This window comes from Solanum pennellii, chromosome 8 (genome assembly GCF_001406875.1).
Source record: "Solanum pennellii chromosome 8, SPENNV200".
Classification (NCBI taxonomy): Eukaryota; Viridiplantae; Streptophyta; class Magnoliopsida; order Solanales; family Solanaceae; genus Solanum; species Solanum pennellii.
In genome coordinates, this window is record NC_028644.1 from 7,238,633 (window position 1) to 7,259,550 (window position 20,918).

General features: G+C 35.6%; 1 protein-coding gene across 1 annotated transcript in view; it reads right to left on the reverse strand.

The window, feature by feature from the left end:
• Positions 1-6,698: 6,698 nt before the first annotated feature.
• The window catches only part of LOC107028460 (guanine nucleotide exchange factor SPIKE 1), a 50,403-nt gene continuing 36,183 nt past the window's right edge, over positions 6,699-20,918 (reverse strand). The window contains exons 21-31 of the mRNA XM_015229536.2: positions 20,648-20,778; positions 18,128-18,203; positions 17,869-17,979; positions 14,060-14,242; positions 12,986-13,129; positions 12,681-12,848; positions 12,156-12,503; positions 11,722-12,054; positions 11,427-11,612; positions 7,391-8,362; positions 6,699-7,174 (exon numbers count right to left, since the gene is read on the reverse strand). Coding sequence (XP_015085022.1) covers positions 6,920-7,174; positions 7,391-8,362; positions 11,427-11,612; positions 11,722-12,054; positions 12,156-12,503; positions 12,681-12,848; positions 12,986-13,129; positions 14,060-14,242; positions 17,869-17,979; positions 18,128-18,203; positions 20,648-20,778 — 2,907 coding nt within the window. The 3' untranslated portion in view covers positions 6,699-6,919. The remainder of the gene's footprint in view (positions 7,175-7,390; positions 8,363-11,426; positions 11,613-11,721; positions 12,055-12,155; positions 12,504-12,680; positions 12,849-12,985; positions 13,130-14,059; positions 14,243-17,868; positions 17,980-18,127; positions 18,204-20,647; positions 20,779-20,918) is intronic.

A 20,918-nucleotide genomic window follows, 5' to 3' on the forward strand; every position in this document is an offset into this window, starting at 1 on the left:
TCTTTTAAAAAAACAAGCCCACCCCTCTGAAAATGCCAATTTTACTCATTTGGGCTTTTTCCAACCTACCAGCCCACTTCAACTCAAACCTCCTACACTTCCCCATTCAGGAGCCCACTCCAATTTTCCCCCCTTTTCAGGCAGCCCAAATTAATCCCAACACATTTAAATACCCATCCCACTTCCTTTCCTAAATTCAGCCCAACACATTAAATACCCAACCCAAATCCAATAACCCGACCCGACCCCCTTTCCCTTTTGACCCGACCTCCCCCTCCTTCTTCCTTCCCANCCCAAAAAAAACGAAAACCCAGAAAAAACAACAAACCCAGGAGAAGCAGAAACCCCCCCAGATGCGACAATATTCTCTAGAAACTCGCGTCTCCCCCACGCTCTCTCCCGCATCTCCTTCACGCGTCCCTCTCTCCCAAACTCCCTCCCTCACGCGAACCCAATGCGATTCAATCGCGTCGCTTCTCTCTCCCTTGCCAGTACGCTTCGCAGCAGGGCAGGCTGGATTTCAGCTTTGCCAGACGCGTTTCATCCTTGCAGCACGGATTTGCGCCACGAAGCTCGCCAGTACTACGATTTCATCTCGACCCTCCACCTCGCCTTCAATCCGTTGGGAATCCGGCATCAAAAGGGCATATTCTTCATCTTTGGATAAGGTTTTTGATTTTGAAATCAAAATGGGCCGAAAATTGTATGACCCACCCCAGAATCGAAACCCTATTTCTTTCCATCTATATAAACCCTCCTCCTTCTTCAAAAAGAAGGTGGGAATTTCGGGAATAGAATTTTAACACGGAGAGTGGGAAATTTTAGGTTGGGAAATGTTTCGAAAAATTCTCGTGGTTATTCTGTTTGTTCTGAGAAAACTAAAGGAGATTTTTAGGTTGGAAAGTTGGAGATAGTTTCATCACAAAGAGTGATAAGAATCTTTCGAGAAGATACTTGGTTTTCCTTCCGTCTGTTGTAGAAGAACAGTTAAAGTTCTTTAGCTTTTCTTGCGTATTTCGGAAGAGCTAATCGATCCATCGGCTTCCTTCCGTCATTTGGGTGTTCGTGTTTCCGTTTGGGGTGGAAGTTGTTGCCGTTTGCTGCTCGTTTCCCGTCTCAGTCTCGCTGCACCGGAAAAAGGTGAAAATTCCTCGCGAGTCCACTTTGGGACTCCATTCTCCTCCTTGCATTTCGGGAGGGTCATGAAGGCTCGGAAATTTTATCGAGTCAGTCCATCAAGACAGGTGTACAAGTTTGAAATTCCGTGAAGATTGAAGAAAAATCCAAAAACGGATTAGAAGACTTTTCTTTATTTTTATTCCTTTGTATTTATTTGTAATGGGCATAAGCCCTTGTGTTTTTTTTTTTTTACATTTTATTTTGTATGTTTAGACTAGGACAGGTGAAAAATGGGTTAAAAACCCAAAAGCAGGTGGGTCCAAATTTCGGTCAAGGCGAACAGAACCCGAATTTGGACCCAAAATCTCTCTCTCTCTATCTCTCTTTACTACTTGTTTACGTTTTTGTTTTGAATGCCTTTTAGTTTAGGGTTAGAATAACTCCAACCTCGTCGAAACGCCTTTCTATTTTATCAAAATTTAAAACTAAAGTTGAAATCTTAAAAAATGATAATTCACAAGTTCGTTTAGATTTAAGAAGTTTAACTTTAAATGGAATTCGCAAAATTTTTAAAAATAGTCAAATGGTTAGTCGCCGGAAAACCGTATTAAGCGGAGCGTCTTAGGTGCCTTCAACACCTTCCTAAGACGCTAATAAGAATCCCGAACCCTTAAAATATTTTCAAAATGATTTTTCTATTTAAGTTGTTTGGAAACGAGTTTTCTTAATTTTTCTTAAAAAATTAAGTGGCGACTCCTAAAACGTCGAAAAGATCTTTTAAAACAAAACGAACTCTTTTCGAATATTTTCCGATAAAACAACTAATGAAGGAAACACCCATCATAACCATCATGCAACAAATCATGTAGATGCAAACTAATCATAGGGGAGCATGAATCCTCAACCCTAAGCTATCATGATAAAGTACTCTCAAGTTATTTCATGAAATGCACCTTGCATGCAAGTCAAGCTATCATTAGGAGAGTATAGACTTTTCCCCTAAAGCTATCATGAATTGGTTTAGGCCTAACCAAATCAGCTATCATGAAGGAACTCTAGTCATGCTACTTCAAGCTAATCTTAGGAGAGCTACACTAGTCAATCCCAAGCTATCATGAGAACTACCATTCCCAAGATATCATTATCAAGCATTTTAGTAACACATGACCTAGCTAAACATGAGAGAGCTTACTTCCTCTATCCCAAGCTATCATGAGATTCATCACTTAAATCTATCATGAGACCTAGCATCTCAAGCTAACACAAATTGGTCTTATCTTACCAAGTCAACTAAACAAGAAGAGGCTATTCAATACAATTTCAAGTTGTTCTAGTTCATCATGTCTTGAGTCATTTTAGGTTATTATGTCAACCAAGCATCCATCTATGTGAGAGAACTTGTTCCCCTACTTGTTCATCTCTAAGTGTAGAAGAGAAAGAAAACATCATCACAATCCCTTTATAATGACTTCACCCCCCAAAAGTCCTAGCATCAATGGCATACAAGTCCTACAATTGTTTACTTTCATTAATTTTTCATGATCCATGTTCAATTACAAGTTAACTCATTCAATTTGATCATTAGAAGGTAATTCTAGGCATACATGATCACATAGGTTCAATTCCAACTTTACAAGTCAAGAACAACCTAGATCAATTAGGCCTAGTTCAATTCATATATAGGTGATTCAATCATGATCAAGTAGTATACAATACAATTGAATTAAGAAGATCAACTTAGAACATTCATCTTCCCTCTAATTGCCTAAAATCATCATGATCACCTTCAACATCAATTACTACAATTCACCCACCACGAAAACCTCATGAAAACATCACATAATCATCATATGAACATAATTGAATGCTACCCACTAGGTTGGGATCATAATCAAGCCTTACCCATAATGCAATCACAACCCTCTCTAGATTGGGATATTTTGGATTCATAATTAAGGGAAACTAGGGGGACTTCATGGATGGAAGAATCCATGAATGAATAAGCTCCACATACCTTAGATTAGAGTCTTAAACCCACCTTGAAACCTTGGTGAATTTCGTCCTAAAAGTTGTCTCCACTTTCTCTTTTTCTTCAATGGTGTTCTTGAGAGAGTTTTATAGAATGAGGGTTCCCATTTGGAGTCTAGCAAGAAATAATAATGAAGAAATGCAAATTATACAATTTTTTTTTGCATTTTTCATTTTTATAGGGCTATACGGACTCGAACCGTAGACCTTCTCGGTAAAACAAATCAAACTTCTTATTATTAAAATGATCTGAACTGTTTCAAAGACCCAACATGCATTTTTTTTGCATTGGGCTCACCCCTTCCCTCCTAGAGGCGGGTGCTTTACTTCCTGCTCTTTGTCCATTCGGAGAATAGGGTCTGAAAGGACAACTCTTAATAAGATTAGATGCTTAGAGTCTAAATGACTATTGTACTGACTAAATACACTTCAAACCCCTATAATAACCGCCAATGATTAATCCCTAAAGTGCCAAAAAGACCCCTGCAACTATTGGTCCATTTAACCAATTCTACTTTGACTTAAAAACGATGTGACCAAATCTGGGAAGTCACTGCGCGTCGCAGGGTCACTGCCACATCTTGGTTCTGGAAATTAATTTGAGAAGAAATGGTTCGCGATTTCCCCATGTCGCAGGGCAAAAATTACCCTTTGAGTGTTGGCTGCGCGACGCGCAACAGCCTCCATATCTAGGTTGCCCGACAACTTTCTAGGCCAACATTTGGGTCCTCTTTGGGGACCCTCAGGGTGGTCCTCGGGGTGTCGTACTCGATTTTTTTGACCCTTTACATGTCATTCTATGTGTAGTAACCATTGATACCTAATTTCACCCTCATACCATACCCCAAAACTCTACTACAAAACACTATGACACATTGGTTTGACTTAGACTAGTTTTCGGACGTATTGAACATTTCACTTCCAAACTCCTCTAACTGACTTCGAACACTTGTGTTCATCATTTTAAGACCTTATTAACTCATGACACTCATGTTAGGCTCTAGATTCACCTAGTTCGTTTTGGGGTCCTTACAAGTAGAATCAAGATAGAATCAAGGGATTAACAGAATTGTAACCGCTATATCTTGATCAATAAAATTATGTTTCTACTTATTTTATTGTGATCGCAATTTATTTTTTGTTACATTAAATTTATTGCAAACAACTGCTAAATTCCTTTCAGTCGATTTCCTTCTTGGTCGCATTCTAGGATTGTCGTCCGTATATAATAAAGGAATGCAGATTGTATTGTGTTGCCTCCAACTTCAAACTTTCTGTGGGCAAAGGGCAAGGAATGTAGACCGCATTGCTCTATGGATACCATTTTGGCCACTTGTTTTGTTTGATCAAATTTTGATTCCTTTTTTCTTAACTATAGGTCCTCTTTTGAATTTTTTAGGGTCACTATCTATACTGAAACAAAATAATATAATAAAGCTATGCAATAACACAATAAATATATCACAAACCTATAAAATTGGTGCATAGAAATACTATCCATTAGGATTTAGAAAGATGGCCAGTCGAACTTCTACATATGGTTTTAGAATATTTCACCTCTATTTCGTTGATGGCCTCACTCTATTTTCTAGAGCCAACCGTGATAGATGTAACACTATTATTAACTCTCTTAAAGAATTTAGTGATAAATCCGAGCAAACAACTAAATCTCATCAAGTTCAAAATCATTTTTTCTACTTATTGAAGTAATGAAGATGTAAGATTGTGTTCAATCATATCGAACATTAGAGCTATCACATCCTTTGAAGTTTGAATAATATATTGATTTTCTAAGTTTTCACCAAGACTCCCAAGCTACAAACAAATTTCCTTAACATTAGATGTTGAATTGTCCTTATCAATGTCAATTGATATTAGTTTGAATAAAAATGAGATAAACTATTGAAAACACTTTTAAATTGGCGTGAATTATTACTTTAGTCCATCAACTATTGACTATTTTAAAATCACTCATCTACTGGATTAAGTAATTTAAAAACACACCTCTTATGCCACATATCATCCACTATGCATGTGGAATTTTCTGTTGATGTGGCATACAAGTAGATATATATAATAAGAATAATAAAAAAAATAATTAAATGTTAAAATTTAGTAAAGAAGAGTTTTTTTGAATTTTTTTTACGTCACCCCACCCCCTACCTAGGTACCCAACCCACCACCCACTCTACCCCCTAACCCCCCCCCCCCAAAAAAAAATAATTTTTTTATCCAATACCACGAGTGGGTAGTGAGATGTGTGGTTAGGCGTACTAGGTAGAGGATAGGGAAAAAAATAATTTTTTAAAAAGAAAAAAAGTTTTTTTTATCTTCTTAAATTGCTAAATTCTTAACATTTAACATTTTAAATGTTTTAAAAAAAAAATCTATTACTCATAGCAGAAAATTCTACATATATGCACGTGTGGCATAAGAGGGGCATTTTTAAATTCCCTTAATCAAGTTTATGAGTGTTTTTAAAAGCCGTCAATAATTGAATGACTAAAGTGATAATTCGCATCAAATTTAAGGGTGTTTTCAATATTTTTTTTTAATTCAAACTAATATCAATTGAAAGTTTCCTTAAAGTTACTAAAATATTCAAGATAATAAATGAAAATGGTTCAATCAAAACTAATAAAAAATTTTACATACTTTCCAATTGACCCCTAAATAAACAAAATATTAAGTCATTGTCTATTAAATTAGTACAAATTAATGAGAAAATGTATTTAATTTTTAAATTTTATTTTTAGTATCAAACTTAATTGAAACGAAAAATATTAAAAAAATTTGATGTGGGGCAAGCCTTTGTGATGAGCATTGAGCAAAGTGGAGTGGTGTAAAAATGAAAAAAATTATTATGTTAAAATTTTGCAAATTAAGCTTAACCGTGGCACCCAATTGCCATCTCTATATATGAAGGCATAGCACGCATGATTTGTCCAAGTATTTCTGATTTTTTTCCCTTGTACTCAACATGGAGATTTTGCAGCTTTGCTTAGTCTGTACTGCTGGTCAAAAGGCAAGTTCAGAGACGTGCTTGTTGCTTCAATATCAACGGTTGCTTTGTTATGGGAAATACATCGAGATCAATTTATTCTTAAGAAACCAATCATCCTACCAAGTGAACAAAAAGAAAACCCCAAAGCTAGTACTGAGGAGTTTATACCCAAACAATCCTTAAGTTGGACAATTAAAGAGGATAGATAACTATGCCATAAACTGCATCCTACCATCTCTGGTAGTTCGTGAAGGCGTATGCATTGGTTGATCAATAATGTTCAGCCTTGAAAGGAATGAACTAAAAGAGGGAGGGGCGAGGGCACGGCTCCTCTCTCCTTGAGAATCAATACAATTCCTCATCTCGAAAAAGGTTAAGGTTCAACCCCAACAAAAAAGTAAATAAATCGAACACCCAACAACTCATCTTCACTTGCAAAGAACTACTAAATAGGATTGACATAATCCTACTTCCCGGAAAGAAAGAGACAAACACAAAATGGGGGGGGATATCTGATTACAGGAAAGCAGCAGTGTCAGGACGAACATATACCTGGAATGTTTCTTCAAACACCCCAATTTTGAGACTCACAGAATAGATCATCAAAATTTGATGGAAAGGGAATGATTAAATACAAAGATGGAGATATCAAAGACTAATTATGAACAAAGACCCAGCCTGAATACAAAATGAAGTCATTACAAACAATATAAACATACTGTAGGAGACAAACTACATACAGAAAAAAACAACAACTAAGAAATACTCCTAAAGCTCCGAAAGAATTGCAGGAATATAATGTGATAGTTCTGCAGTGAGAGACTGGAACCCGTTTACAAGCTGAGTATGAAAATCCTGATCTTCTTCACCGATCAACCTAAAGTGTACTCGAATAGCACGTTTGCACACAGCCATAAATTCAAGAAGGGCAGCAATGAGTTGTTGTAGCTCTTGCGAACGCAACCTAGTTGCAGGCTCACCAGAAAGGAAAGCTGTACAGACGCTGAGGACTCCACTGTTAACCTGTAAAAGTTTCATTTGTACTTGGATAAGCAAACTCCAGAAAGAAAACCAGAGGATAACATAAATGAATTGTTGGATGGAAAAGATTTAAGATTAGGCAGAAGCTGAAGATAACCTGTCTAAATGCATAAAATTTACAGAAATATCGGCACCTATTGAAAAGAATCAGCTGATGTAATAAAAGAATAGTGAATATACAAAGACATGAACACTCACTTGAACTGCAACTGAACCTTGAAGAATCCTCTGTAAGCTCTGCAAACGGGGAAGTTGATCGCCTTCTGAGCTTCTAGGCTCTTCAAGTTCATTCCTTAATGCAGCTGTCCTAGTTTCAATCATTCCAATTGCGTTCTCGACTGGGGAGAACTCAAGGGATTCACATTTGATAACCAAGAGTCTATTCACTAGCGCAGGAAAAGATCCCTCAGTTTGCAGAACTGTTCGCCGTTTCCATTGGTCTTCCAAGCCTCCTTGTGTCTTTCCATTTTTAGTGAAAGGGGTATCGAACAAAAACCGGTCAAAGACTCGAGCACGGACACTTCCTGTAGAGAGAGAGAATATCCTTTCCCTTCTGCTTCCTAAATCTTCATCCTCCATTACAGGATCAACTGCAGTTATTTGCAGGTAGCAGACTCCAGGCTGCAACTCATCTGCTTTGACTTGCCTTGAATCAGGAATTACGTGTAATGTAGTTCCATCCATTATCGACTCGTAGATACGGCTCAATTTCTCCATAATGTCGCCTAATCGCACATCCCGAGGCTCTCTATAAACATATTCTTTCCTGTCCAGCTTCCCAAACTTCTCACCATAAAATCCAACTCTATAATATGTGGCGTCCGTGAAAGGAATAGGGCTAGACTCCTGCTCAAGGATAGACTCGTAGATATTAGTAAGCGTTGTGTGGCATTTTGCAAGCTGTCCATATGCCTTCCTGCTTTTATTTACTGGGATTACAAGTTCTAGAATGCTTGCACAGAAATGGAACAACTCAGCCTGATGGAAAAGCTTATTTGCAAGCTGTAAATACTTCACAGCCGAGTCAACTGTGAGTTTTGAAGCACCATATCCCTCCACCTCAGCTGCTGAAGCCTCAGAAGTGATGTCACTGCTGACCATGGGGCATATTTTGCGTAATGCACTGACGTGATCCTTGCTCCAGACACCATCATTCCTACACACAAGGGCCTGGAAATAGATACATATCAGTATCACAGCACAACATATGTCTAGTCATATTTCAACTTCTAAAAGTTGAAAAGCAATATTGATTAGAAGATCATTCCATGAAAACATATGCCTCTTGGCATCAGCATCACTGAAGACCTAGTAGAATTAGTTCAAGCACCCAATATCTAACACTGCAATTTTTAGCATCAGTTTTGAGTCACTAAAAACAAGGCTAACTGTAATTGATCTTCAAACAAACTAAATAGATACTATCAAACACCAAACCTAATGAAAATTTCAACTAATTTTTATTTTTTTTAAACTTGTAAATGTGTATTCCTCAGCATTGTGGACATGCTGGACAACAAATAGAAAAGACAGATACTTTTTGAGATCTTAATAAATCTACAAACTGATCTATATCCTCTAAACCTGCTTCTTAACTTCAACTAGTTTTTATTTGGTGATCAAATTCAAACTAATTGGTACCACCTAAAAAGATTTTTACTTCCAATAAAGATACAGAATATTTCAAACTGTATGTTGAAAATTAGACAATGCTCCATCCAATTCGTGTAAAACACTCTTCTAAGTCATTTCCAGGGTTTAACACATTCCTAAGTCATGGGAATAATAATAGTGACAACAACACAGCATTTAAAGAAGCGTTGACTAATTCCATTTCTCTTTTGGGAAAAAACTCTATCACCCACTAAGACTCCCATCAAATTGAGAAAGCCTTCCAGTAACCAAGGGGGTGTCGATGAAAGGCTCACTGCATTACACCACATACTACTACAACAACAACATACATGGAATCCCACAAAGTGAGGTCTGGCTCACATATAACATGGAGTCCTTATGTATTTAAAAACCATTAGGATATGAACCAACCTTGGAACATTCTCCAGTTCTATGTCATATATAACATCACCACATAATTACCAATCAAGCACTCTTTTGAAAATCTTACCACTCATCATATTATAATATTTTAGTTTGACAGATAAACTTAGCAATGGAGAAAGGAGTCATATAGAATCACTCATGTTGTACAGATGTCTCCACGACTCTTGGGGAGAAGGATAACTCTTCAAATAAATGAGAGTACACCTCATTATTCTTGCACATAAGGCAACAATTTTGACAGATGAATTTCAGAAACCTTCTTGCAAGAGGTCATTGAATTAGGCCTCTTAATGTCCAAGAACAAAGTAGATGATCTGATCTTTCAAGAAATCTTGATCTCTAAATAATAGAGGTGAAATGACGACCCCAAAAAGGTTTTGAGAAAATGAGGCTAGAGAACAAATTTGCATGTAAACCAAGATGAATCTAGGTTCTAAATTCATCAAGACCAGATTTATTGAAAAATTAAAGCATACATAGTGCATTAGTATCAAGTATACAAAGTTTGAGTGGAAGTGACGAGAGAAATAATTACGTGTTGTTGCACTAGTCAATCAATTATTTGTTTGATACAATCAGATTTTAAAGCGCATTAGGAGTTCTCTAAAACAAGATGTTCTTTCAATCTCCATGTTATCCCTACATGCGCGTACACATCTCTAAACCAGAATATAAGGGGCTCAAACACATATTTTTGAAGGTTCTTTTTTTTGGTCACATCTTTTACCTATAACTTAAAGTAAATTGTACACCAAGAAGGTTAACATAATCAGCAGAAGAATGCATTCTAAGCAGCAAAGAAAAATCAAGTAACTGCAGAATAGAATTTAGGGGTTGTTTGGTAGCTGGATAGAGTTATGCAGACATTTGGATATTAGTTATGCAAGGTTTAGTTGTACATGCATTAGTTATGCAGGGTCTACTTGTACATGTATTGGTTATGCAGATTTTTGTTATGTAGAATAGAGATATCAATATATTAGTGAGTCAATTTTTATTTCTTAATTTCAAAAGTTATTAGTGAGCTAATATTTATTATAACCATTTTTTTATAAAGGTAAAGTTGTATTCCTCAACAATGAGGTATGCTGACAACCACCAAAAGATTTCCATCAGTGACCCAAAAAAGACCTACTCAAGAAAGCTGCTCTAAACTTATAAAGAAGAGAAAATTTCAAAATTTGTCCAGCATCCTTTATACCATTATTTATTATAACCATTAAAATAACCAACTTTATAAATAACACAGTAAAATTAAATAAATACCAATAGCTAAAAATAAAAAAAAGTAAATAACAAATAACTAAAAATAATTAAGTAATTTGTATTCAATATGATTAAGTAATTAAGTAGTATATGTAATTTAAATTAAACAAAATAATAGATAACTAAAAAAATTAAAACTTTATTTTAAGCAAAAAAAATTAGAACTTGTATTTTTAACTAAAAAGAAAACAATCAACAAGAATTTAAGCAAAGAAACTAAGCAATTATCAAGACAAAAAACTCAAAGAAAATTAATAGTAGTGCTTTTTTTAATATGTATTAATTATTTGATTTGTTGTAAATTTATATATATATTTAAGAGAATTAATAGGGGTGAATGTGTAAGTTACCATGTTAATACATGTATAACTAATACCCACATGACTTATTCCACCTTCTATCCCGCATAAATTATACATAGGTTCCCTGATAAGTTATATAAGTATTAGTTATGTAGGATTATAAAAACGCAACCAAACACCGCATAATACATGATAACTTTGATACAACAATTGAAAATCTGCTAACCAAATGTTGTATAAAAATAATACATGAATAACTCTAATCCTATTTGCAAACCAAACATGGTATAAAAGTAACACATGAATAACCAAGTTATCCATGTATCAGTTTTGGCCTTATCCAGCTACCAAACGACCCCTAAATGCTATAGCAGAAAAGAGTACCCACTACACACCATACAAAGCCGTAAATCAAAAGTATAGATTCTGATTTTTATCAAAAATTAGACGATCAGTCCCAGTTTAACTAGGAAACAAATAAGGAAAAGATTTCCAGCGCTAACTTGGAAATGACTAACAAAAGATGATTTTTCTGGGTGAAGTATTACTCACTTCCTACTTCCAACATCACTACAAGAAACAGGAAGGTAATCCAATCAAGTTACCTGCATCACTACACCAGCAACAGCAACAGCGCATTGAGCAGCTTCAGCCCAAGACTGCATTTCCTGATGAGCTTCACAAAGATGCAGTAACCACATTATGTGAAGATCTGGTACAGGAGCAAATGCCATCGCTAGTTTATAAAAGCTCTCTGCAGCTGCATATCTGTCGACATTCATAACAGAACCCTGCAGGAAAATAGTGCAATAGAATTACAAGAGAGACAATGACAAAACGTCATTGCAGGATACTAATAGTTTGAACTTAAGAGCAGTGATTAAGGAGGTCAAAACTTACCAGAAGTGCATGTTCCAGGCTGGCATCAAGAGCCATCAGAAGACTCTCAGAAAGAAATTTCACCTCAGACCAGGACCAGAGGTTTTCTTCTGATCCTTCTGGAACAGCAGCCAGTGCATTTTGTGGGAGCCCAGACTCAAGTAATAAGGAGGAACTCTTAGCCTCATCTGCCATTTCCTCCAAAGAATTTCGAAGACGACGAGCTTCACCACTTTCTTCTAGCGTTCCATCAGGTTTCATTTGTGTTACTTGAACTTCAGACATTAACTCTGACAAAGTAATGGTTAGCATGACTCTTAATCTTCCCGTCTGCATAAAATAAGAGAACGAGCTCTGCAGATTGAAACAAACCAAGTTTAGCAATCAATACATAAAAATTACTCAAACCGGTAACTAAGTGAACAGGAACAATATATATCCGCTACAAGCCTTACCCGAATAAGTATCTGCAAGCCAATTACAGCCCTTCTTCTAATATTGTCATTTCGAAACACAGCAAGCCGAAGAAGGTGGAAAGCAATTTGCTTTAAGAAACGATCATTTTCTCTTGCCATCAATGTAGCTCCATGAAGTTCGAAAACACTGTTGAAGACAGGAAACAGTGCTTTCCAGAAAGAGAGTGGTTGATTTCGTGAGAACACATTCATAAATATGGATGTGATACAGTCAAGTTTTCCATAATCAGTAGCAATACGCTTCGTTGCGGCAGTCCGTGAGAACTTCTCAGAAACTTCTAAAACTTGAAGACTAACGGCAGCACTCAGGTTCTCTTCCCAAAGTTCCTGAAATGATCTTACGATTAAGTGACCGAAACTAGTTTATGACAGAAAGATGAAGAGCTAAAGAGTCACTTCATGCTGCAAAGTATCACAAGGTTTATGACTTCTGACTAGCCATAGGAAGTAACCCAAGGTTTCTCAATCTACGAAGTAAAGCAAATAAAACACATAGAGGAGTACCAGCTTTTGCCTTAAGATTGGATGCAAGGATTCCCTTAATGCTAGTGCTGAAGCTCCAATTCTGGAGGACTGGGCTTGAGCTAGGGCTTCTCTCAAAGAATATGGCTGACTAGGCGAGCTTAATTGGGAGTTAACCCGCTGCCACAAATAACCATTATCCGGAGTTCCCTGAAGATGTATAAATCTTAGAAACAGTTCTATCACAAAAGAAGGGACGGGAAAAAGAGAGAGAGAGAGTGCATGTGTAACACTGAGAACTTGTGAAGCTCAAAAGAGTTGGTCAACTTTGAACACATATAACGTACTCTGACTTCTTGCCTTGCTGCCTCAGACATATACTGGTTAATTGCAGGTGAAAGTCTGTCAGAATATTTTGGGGATGCAGGTCCCTCCCCAATCACACTACGAGAACTACTACCAACAAGCATGCCATCAGCAGGTTTCCTATGCTGCAAAATATGTAGAATCAACATGAGTACCTCAGAGCCAAACGGTCTAGTGACAGACAAATAACACCAAACACCAGCATTTCTAGAGAGCAACATTGCTATGTTCAAATTATTTCCCGCGAAGGTCCAAATTTTATGCCCTGATCTAGAAAAATTAAATGACTTAGTGGTGTGACAGAACCTTTTAATATAAAATCAAATACTCACTCCAGTCCAATATAAATGAATTGTTGGCACTTTTTTATGGTTTAAAATAAATGAATTTTTCGAAGTTCAAGGCTATTAATTTTTTTTTCAGAATTACCCTTCTTTTCAATGGGGTTCTCAACTACTTTTAAATCCCAAATAGTGACTTTCTCTACTTTAAGAAAAGTTCAGGAAGAATAAAAAAGGTAATATAGAAAAATTACCCTTTGATTAATGTCTTTAAGTATCTTTTTTAAGGGGCGTGTAACTCCAATAGTTAATTCATATAGGATTAGAGGAAGTGCCATTTTCTCCTATCCATCACCTTTAGTACTTTAAAGTTTGTTCCTGAAGCATTCTTAAATGTTAAAAGGTCTATTACCATTATCCTAAAATTTCATCAGGAAAATAACACATTTGACATAATGAATTCTGTTTCTCTTGGATGACCACATCGGCAAATTAGTCAGTTAAAATCAAACCACTGCTAATGAAACACTCGTCCTACGGCACAAAATACCTAATTTATGTCACCCGACTACATTATATTCCTATATTCTCATGAGACTATGTTTGGGCAGCATATCAGAAGTTTTTACCACTAAACGCATAAAGGATCTTCTTAAATTGGCTATCAAAATCATTTTAAGGATGCAACCACACAGGTCGTCAAATGAACATGAAATCTGAGCTTCAAGGTGAATGTATTCTGAATGTTAAATGAATGGCAGTTCAGATTTCAACCTCAAAATGCATCAAGCACTCTTCTAAGAGTTTAAAGAATAATCTGGTACGGGCAATGCTCTGTTCCCAAGCTTTAACAAGTGTTTCATCGTCCAAGTTGCGCACTATTTGCAGAAATATAATCAAGACTTCACGCTTTTCAATTGTACTCAGATTGTAAAAGACAGGCATCTCATCCAGGATCTGCACACACACAAAAATGTCACAGGCAAAATCATCAAAAAGCTCAACATGTGAACTGGGTATTCAAGTGCAAAACGCAAGCTTGAAACGGATGAAGAAAAACAAGATAATGTATATGCAATAAAAGAGAAAATAACAATATATACAAACAACAAATGAGGACTACGAATTTAAAACATCACAACTGATTGGTGTAAATGAAGTAAAAACATGTCAATCAAGCTCAAAAAAATCTTCAAAATCGTCTGTTCTAGCATCTCAAGCTGCATTTCGGACTGGAAATCGACAAGGAGGCCGCTGGCCTCAGTCAAAGTGTAACTATGTAACAAGTCGGGTCATACCCATGATGTGTGCTACTCTTTACATGGTAAATGAAAGATGTTCATGTTGCTTACTAGTACTTTAACCAATAAATTGTTCTCTTTATCTGAAGTAGAATACAATGACTTTCTTGAGTATCAGGCGAGTAAGCACACATCTCCACCAATCTCTTCTATTGCTCAAACTGGCCATCTTGTTGGTGGTATCTCGAGATCCACCACACTTGGTCACTGGGTCATGGTATCAGGCGCTTCCGATCACATTTCTAGTAACAAATATTTTATGTTTAGTATTACTCCCTTCCTATTGTTACCTTAGCTAATTGTTCTCAAACCATAACAATTGGAGTATGTCAACTCAATTTTTTACCTTTCTTTACTTTGAATAATGTTCTCTTTGTCCCTGGTTGTCCCTTTAGCCTTCCGTCAACAAGTTGTTTGGCTAGAGCCTTAAATTGTTTCTTCTCATTCTTTAGTGACTTCTTTGCTATAAGGGCCTTAGTATGGCAAGAATGATTGGCGAAGGGCATGAATCAAATGAACCATATTATTTCAGTCCTCCCAGCTTTCTTACAGTTTATTCAGCCTCCAACTCTCTAGATCTAATACACAAACGAATGGAATACCCTAGTAAATTCAAATTTCAAAAGATGGTACTTAGCTTGTCAAAACTCTCTATTGTAAGACTGATTTGTTTCAATTGGGGAAAGCAAATCCGAACTACCTTTCTGCATAGTCTTTAATAAACATCAAGAGTCTAGTTTTCATTAAGTTTATTATGATATTTGGGGTCCTAGTAGAGTTAGTTCCACCTCGGGTTAAAAGCAATTTGTTAGTTTCATTGATGATTACTAAACATTGACTTAGACTTTCTTAATGAAAGATCATTCTTAATTATTTCATATATTTCAAAGTTTTTGTGTGGAAATACAAAATCAATTTAGTGTTTCTATTTATACTTGTTATAGTGATAATGCACATCAATATTTATCATCCCAATTTCAACAATTTACGTCTTCCCTTGGAATTCTTTATCAGACATCTTGATCTTGTACTTAAACTGAAGAATATAACGGGATCGCAGAGAGAAAAATGGGCTTATGATTGAGACTTCCGCACACTACTCATATAGGCTCATGTTCCATTGAGCTTTGGGGGATACAATTTTTATCTTGTTATTTGACTAACCATATGCCTTCTTATGTTGTTCAAAATCAAGTTCCAGGCGCAATATCGTTTCTTCAATCAACCTTGCTCTCCCTATCACCATGTGTCTTTGGGAGCACATGTTTAGTTCATAACATCACTCAGGAAAAGACAAATTGGCTCCTTGTGCTCTTACATATGTTTCTCTCAATTTTTTGAGGGTACAGAAGAGATATCAACGCTACTCATCCGATCTACATCGATATCTTATAACCAAATACCTTATAACAACTGATGTAACTTCCTTTGAAGGTCAGCCCTACTTTACTTCTTCCGCTGATGAACATCAAGACATTTCAGAGGCTTTCTGAATGGAACTACGCAAATCAAATCTGAGGAGTCACCAAAAAGACATACGGTGCTATGCAACTCAAATATGAGAAAGTAGTTCGAAAATATCTACGAAAAAAGCTACTACGCAAATTAAATATGAAAAAGTAGTCACCGGAAAGATGGCACGGTACTACACAAATTATATATAGAAAAGTAGTCACCGGAACCATGGCACGGTGCTGCACAAATTAAATATGCGAAATTAGTCGCATGAAAGACACACGGTGACCCAACTTTTGCTAATATAATCATTGGCCAGGCAGCATATATGAGTTATTAGCCACCCGCCGGTGGCGGAGGGTCTTTAATTCTCTAACAAGTTTGTAGAGGCTCTGATACCATGTGAGGAAATTTGGAAAAGAACATTACTGAATTGTTGTCGGAGAGACCCTATCATAGACATTACAATAGACACCTTTTCCAACTAGGAAACTATATACTATTCCTATCACTATTCATATACCTATTCTAAGTAGGATTGTATATACCTATTACTATTCTAACAATTTCCATGGAGATTTTCTTTTCTTTCTTATGCTTAAAGTCTCTCTATGACTTACTATTTTTGTACAACAAAAATGAAAATTAAAAAAATATAGCACTTTAAGACTTCGGAGGAACACTTTGACTTAAGATAAAATGTTCTTAACAATGTAGTACGTATCAAAAATACGGATATTACTGCATGATCATATGTAAGCTTAATAAAATATTTCAATCTCGTGCAATGCACGGGTAATTTACCTAGTATTCCAATAAATCCAAAAGTTAAGCACCTGCCAGGTCAGGGGAGCCTCCTCTCAGTAATCACGAAAGATATAGAAGATTGGTAGGAAAATTGAATTTTAACCGACTTGACATGACATTGCTTCCCAAGCAATTTTGTAAGTTAGTTTTTAGATTCTCCTTGTGACAGTCATTAGAATTCAATTAATCGTATTCTTTGATACATAAAATTTGCTCCAAGAAAAGGGCTATTTTACGCAGAACAAGAACATGAGAAAATTATTGGATATACAGATACAGACTAGGAAGGATTGGGTTCTAGTTGGGGAAAATATGGTGCCTTGGAAAAGTAAGAAAAACATGTGGTTGCTAGATCAAAGGCAGAAGTGGCGACATGTGAACTAATAGGGATCAAGCAACTACGAGTTGAAATTTGGAGAGGTTAAATAAATGATACTTGTGTGCGATAAGGAAGTTGCACTTCACATTGCATCGACTCCCTTGTTTCACAAGAGAACCAAACACATAGAGATTGATTGTCATTTTGTCAAATCGATAGTACTTTCCAAAGACATTGTCACAAAGTTTGTGCGGTCTGACATATTTTCCATAGTCCCTAGCCGGTTCCGGAAAAAGTTATATATGTCGCAAGCTCGGTACATATAATTTGTATGCACTACTTGAGGGGGTGGAAGATACCTTCTGAATATTCAAGGTTATATGTAAATATAGAGGTATCTTAATTTACTCCTATTGTAATTAGGTAGTGATTTTCTTTCCTTTTTTGTTACATGTAAAAATAGTTATTTAAACCTCAATAGCTCGAGGGAATAATCAACCTTGAGTTTTTTCTCAAACTCTCTTTATTCTCACAGTTAGTAAATCAGTTCACCGAACCTTGTAATATAGAGCACTGTAGAGACTTTGCAAAGAAATTTTTAACACTTCTTAATATTTTGAACAACATGCACAAGAAAACAGCATTGTCAATCAGGGTAAACTAAAGTTTATATAAAACATTGCTAAATGAGAATCACGAACCTGGCCAACAAGGGGAAAATACAATTGAGCAATATATAATTTATCCTCTAGCTTTTGGTAGCGAATATCAAACTCGTGCTTACACATGAGGACCACCAAGATTCTTGCAGCCTATAAATATAGAAAGTAAAAGATAAATGTACAGCTAGAAAGCCTGAGCTAGATAATTGCACTGAACTCAACTCCCCACAAGGATCATAATACTACTATCTGGAGGGAAATTTTAAATAAACAAATCAGCATCTAGCTAAGTACTCACTTTTGCCCTCATTGACAAGACATCATGATCCCATGTAAGGAAAATCTCTTGAATTAAGATAGATGAAAGATAGTTCCTGCATATAAAAAATATAACATCAGAAATTAATCTGTTGATTAGGCCAAGCGATTAAGAAAAAATGGCAGAGCACAGTGAAACATGCAAATCAAAATAAGAAGTTTAAGAAGCTTATAGACTTTACTGCTGAATAGAAAATAAAGGAACAAATACTGCTGTTTCACACTAGATTCACTGATATTACTGAAATCATTTGTATTTTTAAAATTATGGGTTCAAACCTACTATTTATTGCAATTTTATTAGATTTTTACAGATTAACTAATCTTCCACGTCGAAAGTACTGTTTCAGATAAACCCGTAGAGCTGTATAGCTGCATCCTCCCCTGGCTCTATCACATGCATCATTTTACTAATGATCAAAGACACGAAGTGAATCATCACGAATATAGTTGGAAAATATGAATTAATACCTCCTTGTTACCTAAGTAAAAGGAACTATACAATTTTTAGAGTAACTTCCACATTCATGCTGTCCTAAGTACTTTAGGTTGTTGTCAAGAGAATTCCTTGGAGGATGCCACAAATGGTATTAAAGAGGAGCAATAACAAGTCTGAGAACAGCCGGAGGAGATACAAAACAAGTTTCTTTTGATGAAGTATACAAAACAAGTTGTTTTGTGATACAAAACAAGTTTCTCCCACCTGTTGGTTTATAGAGATCCAACTTTCTATAACCTAGTCATACAAGATGAGTATCAGTGATGGATGTTTTTTCTAAAATGACATGTATTGATGGACAAACCCAAGAACTGAGTCAATAAAACCCTAGAACAATGAAAAAGGATTCCGGAGAGCAGGATGTTAAGATAATAGAAGGATTGTGATGCCCAAATGCAGATAATTTGGATATATCTAGTCTGTCTTCCAGAAAAATAGCATGATATATGAAGATGTACAACATATAATTAAAAAAATATGGTTGAAATGAGGAGTGGTACTGCTACACAAGTGTGATGCAATAATAAGATACCTAATAAGCAAAAGCGAAGTTATTTAAAGTAGTTGTAACACTACTAATTTTACATGAGAATGAATATCCAGACTGTGTCATGGAAACACACAGATAAAAATAAATATGTGGCCATTTAATAACGGAATACAAAGAAGACAGAACGTAGACAAAGATTGTTTGGTCAATATAGCACCTAAAAAGGTGTAACAATTGTTCCATGTTCCAAGATAACGATGATCCTTAAGATGATCAAACTTTCAAATTCGATCTCAAATATCTATAATCTATTGCTTTCTAAAAAACATAGAATTCATAGGTACTACAAACAACCACCTCAAAGAACTAAAAGAAGTGTTGGAAAAAAATCACAATTGAAGAAGATAATATATGACTCTTCTAATAGTAATAGTTGGTAGTATTCAGTATCATGTGTAGTCCATATATAACAAAACAAGAAACCTATAAAATTAATACCCCTGCAATTTAATTAGAAGTAACATAAGCGGCATGAGGAATAGAAAAGGCTCGGTTTGTTCTCATCTTTTCTTTTAATCACTTTTCACTACAATTGACAAGTGATGCATATGGTGTATGAAAAGAGTTAGTTCGTGATGGGTAATTTCTAGGGCGAAGAGTTTTAAATTCACTCAGCATGTTTTTAAAATAATTATGAGAAATAAAGGAGAAGAATATTATTGAAATTGTGTCTTCATAATTACATTGAGACCCTATTTTGTACACACTATGTTAAAGTCCTTCCCAAATATGATTCATATTCCTATTCCTATTCAAACTAGGATTGTAATACTTATTCCTGTTCTAAGAATAATGAAGAACAGAAGATTATATGGTCAAATGATCAAAGTAAGCTGCATAAGATATAATGGGAAATCTTGAAAACTAATATATATCAACTCGATATTCTTCATAACCGTTATGGAATACCAACAACAGAAATTGATTATCTGTTTTCCAAACAATGAATGTAAAAAAAGAAATTAAAATAAGTTAATAATCTGCTACATTTACAAATTTGTAAAGCTATTGACACTTTATGCTTGATCTGTGCTCCAATCAGACTATCACGTGATGAAATGGAATGGAGAAGAAACTCCATCTTCAAAGGATTTAATATGCACAAAGGTATATTTTATCTGACAACTTAGACCTACACTCAAACTTTAAGGGACGAATTATGTCATTTCGTTAGTGCTTTCCATAGTAGGAGTCTTTTGTGGGACAATGCGTAAAACATTATTGGTATAAAACAAACAAAAACTAAAGTGACTTTACCAAGTTATTTCTATAAGGAATTAACTCAATATATTATAAACTTATAGATTTTACTTCCTGAAATCTGAACACAAGTCATTTGACCTTGTAGAATAGATGTTTTATATAGAAGGGTAGCGCTATGGCAGAATAAACAAGGTAAACTAACCAGTATTTGAACAAAAGAAGACGGTTGAAAACTTTTGAGCATTTACCTATCAGAAGGATCTCGTCCAGGCATTTCAACAAAAAGATCATGATCGCATATAATTTGTAAAAAGGTAAGCTTGCAGTCATGCAGCACCGTTTGACACACTCCAGAGAATTTATCGAGATACAAGGACACCTGTAAAAAAGAGCAATTACAAGGAAGATGCATAATTATAAGACCATGGGAAAACAAAAATTAAAAATATTTAATGTAACATCACATAACATAATGAAATCAAGAAAACTCTACTTGGTGCTGAATAGAGCCTCAACCGC